Below are 6,159 nucleotides of genomic sequence, written 5' to 3'. Positions count from 1 at the left end.
GAAAAATCTGCCATTGGAAACCCTGGAGAGCACAGTTCTACTCTGACACACGAGGTCACTGTCAGAGCCAACTCGATGGCATCTTTTTTTCAAAGGCAGTACTCTGTGGAGCCAGGTTGCCTGGGATTTGCCATTTACTGGCTGGAGGGCTCTGGCCAAACAACTCTGAGTCAGTCCTCGTCTGTCTGTAAAGTGGGGATAACAGTACCTACCTCACAGGGCTCCTGGGGAGTTATCTGAGCTAGCAATAGTGAACACACAGTTTTAAGTACTTTACCTAAATTAACTCATTTCAATTACATGCACAGTGAGGGCTATACCCTACTTGACATAGAAGGAAATTGAGGCAGAGAGGAAGTGCCTTCAGACACAGCTGGTCAGCAGCAGAACTTGGACTTCAGCCTTGGCTGCCTGTCCTTCCCTGCTACACTGCAGACCTGCCTCTGGGAGCAGGGTTGAGGCGCCGGAACAGCGCCTGGCACAGAGGAAGCCTCGGTACACCGTATTCAGCAATGACTGTATTTCCATGGCACAGTCAGTCCTGGGCAGGGAGACCCTGGGTAGGGGTTATGGAATGCCTAAGCAGAGAAGACGTGGAAGAAGCTCCCAGGGAGGCTGGATTGGGGTGGAATGCGGTGACAAGAGGAAGGGGAAGGTTAACAGTGCAGAGGGAGGGAGGGAGTGGGGCCTTGGGGGATGGTGGCCCAGGCCCGCTGGCATCACACTCACAGCCTGGCAGCCTCTGGTCTCCGCCCGAGAGACCTGTGCAGGGCAGTGGCAGTGACGCAGCAGTGACTCCCAGCTCGTCATTAAGAGGCTTAGACAAGTTTGAGTAAGGCCCGCTTCTCTTGCTTTGATACTTGTTAGGAAACTGTCGAGGGCACTGTGGGTCCTTGCCCGGCGTGGGGAGGAGACCCTCCACGCTACAGGGAGCTACAGGGAAGGCCAGATACCAGGGCGCCCTGGTGAAGAGCCCAGACTGGCGCTCAGCTCTCAGGACAGGGACCTCCTTCCAGAACCTGACAGAACACAACACTGATCTTTCATTCACCACTCGCTCCACAATCACAGAGGGAAAGAGCAGTCAGAATGAGAAATGAGGGGCCGGTGGGGCTTTTGCTAAAAACCATAAAATCACTTTAATTTGCTACTTTTCATTATGGAAGGTCATTACAGTATCATTTGCAAAATCAAACATGGACAAGAGTCCAAGGAATCACCGAGAAAGTGCAATCCTGTGTCTGTCGGGGCGCGGGGTGAGTGGGACAGTTCAGAGGCTGCATTTCTCGAGCCTGAGCTAAGAGCAGCCAGCGTGGCTGACGGTTTGGGGAGCCTTGGGGAGCCGGGCTGGTTTGTAGTGAAAACCCTAGGTGAGGGCTGGGGCGGTGGAGGCGGGGGTGGGGGGGAACGCCCTGGGTTCCTCCAGGAGAAGCCGCAGAGGCTGGGCTCCAGTACCAATCTGCCAAGGGCCTGTGCCCGAACACTGAAAGGGGACAGGTGAACCGTTTCCGTGCAAAGGTGTTCCTTTCCAGTGTTCTGGATGAGGCCTGGAGCCCCCTTCCAGGTTCACAGACTTGCTGAGCGTGGCAGGCCCAAACCAACTGCTCCCACCCGTTAGCGGACGGCTGGGCTGGGCCAGGGCTGGGTGGACCACAATGCTTATTAACCCACGTGGGCGGAAACACAGAGCAGCTCCTGTTCCTGTGACTTATCCAGGCCCTTCCCTCGTTCCTGAATAACTAGAGAAGTGCCTGGAGGGCCGGCCAGGCCCCATGAGGAGAAGAAGTCTGAAATCCTGAGCCAGAGCCGGCACGCAGGGGAAGTCCCACGTAGCCACTGCCGATCCTCACCAGGAGTTGTTGGCTATTTCCTTCCGTCTCGACACTTCCAGAGAACCAGCCGGGCTGCTCACAGCGTAAAGAATACAGACCTAGGCCGCCATTAGGCAGGCTGAGATGTGGACACTACCGATCAGCTCTCCCCTGGCCAGCCATTTGTCCAGCAGTCCACGGCGAGGTCTGTCTCATAAACAGGAAACGGGGCCGGAACCAAACAGGAGCGCACCCAGTCATTTACCAGAATACCGCCCAGCCCGATGAGCACAATCCCCTGGGCTCCATCGAGCCAGTGTGCCGGGGGGGCTTCATCCAGGAAGGGTTCTTAACTGGCTGGCCCCCGAGTGTCCTGTCCTTCCTCTTACCACCAAGTCCCCCTTTTGGAACCGATGTGGGGAGTCCAAACACTAACGCCTGTCGCGGTTCCCACAGGACCCAGGAACAGGGAGGGTCTCGTGTCCTGTGACAGCGGGTGCTCGGGCTGGGCTGGAAGATAGTCTTTTGTTTGAGGTATTCCCTTGCGTCAGTCTTGACCAGTCTGTTCTCCCTCCCGCCGCCTTCCACCACTGATGGGGGAGGGAACGGTGTGTCTGGAGGTGGGGTGTGATCTCCCCTCCCCAGTGAGCCATACTGCAGCCCACCCACATCTTCCATGTGATTTCAGCAGTGTGGAGAGACCGAGGTGGCATGGGAGGGAGGGACCGGGTCTGGCCCCGAACGGCCCTCCAGGCTGCTGGGCCGGAAGTTCCCCCCACCCCCCGCCCCGCACAGGGAGGGGCGCGTCAGCAGAAGAGCTCCCTGCAGATCCTGTGCGTGTCCTCGGGCGCCGTTACCGTGTAGCCCACGGTCCTGGGGTCTGTAAAGATCTCATGGTCATTTCCGCCCTGCAAAGACAGAAGCACACAGCTGCAGCTTCACCCTGATCCGGGAGGTGCCTGAGAAATGAGGAAGCTCAGACCTTACTGGCAGCGAGAAATACTTTTGCCCTGAGCTTTCTCGGTTTCTGGGCAGGGGAACAACATGAGCACAGTCACGACTGAGAAAGGGGCGGATAACCTTTTCTTCAACTGCAGTTTTGCTCGGAACACATAATTACGCCTACCAAAGAAATCAAAGGATTCTTGTGAAGATCTGTTGAAGGCTGATTTGTCTAGAAAGACAACCAGGTGCCTAGCAGAGCAAGACTAACAGACGACAGGATTCTTACAAGACGCTGGTTTGTTCTAACTGCACCCAGACTTCCCAACAAGCCAGGACAGTGCTGGCAGGACACAAGGGAACCTTCTGTGATGACGAACGTGCCCCGGCCCCAGGTGACGGCTGAGCACCTGAAATGTGGCTAGTCAGACACAGGAACGCAGCTTATGATTTCCATTCATTTACACTTAAATAGCCTTGTGTGGCTGGTCCCTGGCACTTGGTGGCCTGGGTTCAGGTCCTGCTTCTACCAAGGACCAGCGAACTAGCGGGGAGGAGCCGGTGAGACGGCCAGGGAAGGCCCCTGGAGCAGGGCCTGCTGGGAAGAGCAGCCTCCCAGGAGATAGCACCAGCACTGCCCAGCTTTCAAAGCGTTTCCACATGTTATTTCACCTCCAGGAGACAGATGAGGAAACTGAGGCAAGGGCCCGTGTCCTGGGCCCGTGTCTGGTGCTCTCGCGCTAAGCCGCCCCCGCCCCCATCTATCTGGGCCACTGGTATCGGGTTAACCAGTGAGGGAACCTGAGCCCTCGGGGAGGTCCCTGCTTTTCTTCTCGTGGAATTTAGCTCCTATATTTTCTTCATCAAATGGGATAAACAGTCTACTCAAAACCTTGAAAAAACCAATTAGTTTATAATACACTGAAAATAACGGAGTCCCAGGGTGGCGCCAAAGGTTAAGCCAAAAAAAAAGGCTGGCGGTTCGAACCCACCCAGAGGCCTGGTGATCTGCTTCTGAAAGGTCACAGCCTTGAAAACCCTATAGAGCAGTTCTCCTCTGACACACACGGGGTTGCCATGAGTTGGAATCGACTCAATGGCCCCTAAAAACAACAACGATGAAAATAACTGCAGGAAAAGCGGCTTTTCCTCCTGGAGCACGATGCATGAAGTCAGTACAGAGAAAAGACACGATTCTGAAGGGAAACTGTGACATCCTTTTAAACGACTGGCACCTGAGATTACTACCTCTCGTTTTTTTTTTTTGTAAAAACCACCTGCCCCCAGCAGACTGCTTCCCCAGGTAGAGGTGAAATTTGAGGCTGGGAGGGGCCGTTGCTGGAGGGGTCAGGTGGGGAGGCGATGCACTTGGGGCTGTGGGCGGCTCTCCTCTCCTGGGAGGCTGGCCCTGGGCTCCACAGCCCGTTTGTAAATGAGTCAACGTGACACTGCTTCTAGAAATTCTTAGGGTAAAAAAGAGACTTCTCTTAGGAATGGCAAGGGGGGGCAAAAGCCCCAAAGAGAACCTAACAAAGGGAAGATGAACTCTTGCACTATCCAGAAAAACCAAACACCATCTGGGACAAATTCACTCCCTCATCAGCTGAAACCCTGTGGCTCAGGAAGGGGTAAGAGTTCAGTATTGAGCAAGCCAACCTCTACTGAGCACCCGCTACCTTCCAGGCCTGTTTCAGCAGCTCCATGGCGAGCAAAGCGGACCAAGGGCTGCCTCCTGAGCTAACTAAAGCGGGGAGACTGGCCGCGAACCCACGACATGTGGTACTTTGTCAGGCAGGGGCTGGGGCAGAGGCCCGAGGGGAGGGAAGGGGCATGCAGCTACCTGGGAGGGCTGCTGTGTGGTGAGGCAAGAACAGGAGGGAAACTGTTCGAGGAGTGGGGTGGAGTGGGAGGCAGCAGGGTAATAATGACTCAGGATTATTTGAAGGGTACTGGGAAGCAGTCGACAGTTCAAATCTACCAGCTGCTCTTCTCCTCTGCCCCTATGGGGCAGTTCTAGTCCGTCCTATAGGGTCGCTATGAGTTGGAATTGACTGGATGGCAACGGGTTTGGTTTTTTTGGTTTGGGAAGCCACATAGCCCTGGTGTAGCAGCTAAGAGCTTGGCTGCTAACCAAAAGGTTGGCAGTTCGAATCCACCAGCCACTCCCTGTAAACCTTATGGGGCGGTTCTACTCTGTCCTATGGGGTCACTATGAGTTGGAATCCACTCAATGGCAACAGGTTTTTTTTTGGTCTGGGAAGCCACCAGAAGCCTGCAAGCCAGGGACACGCAAGAGCTTATCAAAGGATCTCTCTGGGGGATGCGTGGTGTGAGGAGGGCCCTGGAGCAGCAGAGAGCACAGTTAAAAGGCTCCTGCGGCCAGCCAGGTGGGATGAGGACGGAGCCGTCACCTGGGAGAGCGACCTCTGAAGCAAAAAGGCTTTATACTCCTCACCGGCCAGCTGCAGTCCCACGCAGAGACAGCTGTGCACCGACAGACGTCCAGTGTGGCACAAATGTCCCATGGTCCCGTGGGTCGGGGGGCCGGGAGACAGAGGGTGGGCTCTGCGTGCACACTGCACGGACGCCAGCAACACTGGGTCCTGAGGACCAGCCCACCCTCGAAGGGCGTCCACCCGACGGTAGATGACCACAGCCGCAATTACGCGAAGGGCGGCAGTGTCCTCTGGCCGGGCTGGCCCCGCTTGGCTCTGCTGGCCGTCAGAGGCACCTTTCTGAGGGAACATCTGCATCTAAGGATGACCCACCTCCTCCTTTGTGACCACCGAGCATGCACACCAGAGGTGGGAGGTTGGGAGAAGCAGACCCCCCACCCACCAACACACACACACGCTGAGCTAGTGAAAGAGCCGCAAGCCCTACCATAATAAGGCTCAGAGAACCGGACATTTCAAATCCTGGATCTGCATATGCAATAAAGAGCACTGCATTCCAGTCAGGGCAGCCCAGCCTCCCAGTCGCCAAGAATAAAAACTGTTTCCCAGAGAGCAGGAAAGGCAGGTGAGGAGGGAAGGCTCACGTTCCCATTAGTATGCCTGATGGGCCCCAGCGGGCAGCCACAGCTCAGGGAAATCAGCCCTTAATATTGAAATCTCTAAAAGGCCAGGGTCTGAGAGGAAACACAAGGCGCAATGTTCTGACATGGGGGTGGGGCGGGGCTGCTGAGTCTGTCCTCTGCCACCTTCCACGTGCACACAGTGCTGCCGTGAGCTGTACTGCAGAAAACCAGATCACCCTGCGGTAGGAGAGCCCGAGGGGGACACGGTCAGGAACGCCCACTGTCTGTCCTATACGAGCCAGGGGGGAACACAGTCAGGAACGCCCACTGTCTGTCCTGTATGAGAGCCAGGGGGGAACACAGTCAGGAATGCCCACTGTCTGTCCT

At 56.0% G+C, this 6,159-nt stretch overlaps 1 protein-coding gene across 6 annotated transcripts in view; it reads right to left on the bottom strand.

Moving 5' to 3' along the window:
• Window positions 1–1,490: 1,490 nt before the first annotated feature.
• PMM2 (phosphomannomutase 2) overlaps window positions 1,491–6,159 on the bottom strand; it is a 26,094-nt gene continuing 21,425 nt past the window's right edge. For 3 of the 6 annotated variants that reach the window (XM_023728455.1, XM_023728454.1, XM_023728453.1), the window contains one exon: window positions 1,491–2,719. In XM_023728455.1, coding sequence (XP_023584223.1) covers window positions 2,618–2,719 — 102 coding nt within the window. In that variant the 3' untranslated portion in view covers window positions 1,491–2,617. The remainder of the gene's footprint in view (window positions 2,720–6,159) is intronic. The other 3 variants (XM_004373242.2, XM_023728457.1, XM_023728456.1) reach the window with 1 other exon arrangement.

The sequence above is a fragment of the Trichechus manatus genome, unplaced genomic scaffold (genome assembly GCF_000243295.1).
Source record: "Trichechus manatus latirostris isolate Lorelei unplaced genomic scaffold, TriManLat1.0 scaffold00024, whole genome shotgun sequence".
Taxonomy (NCBI): Eukaryota; Metazoa; Chordata; class Mammalia; order Sirenia; family Trichechidae; genus Trichechus; species Trichechus manatus.
The sequence above is the reverse complement of the archived record's forward strand: the minus strand, read 5'-3'. Positions and strand labels throughout refer to the sequence as shown.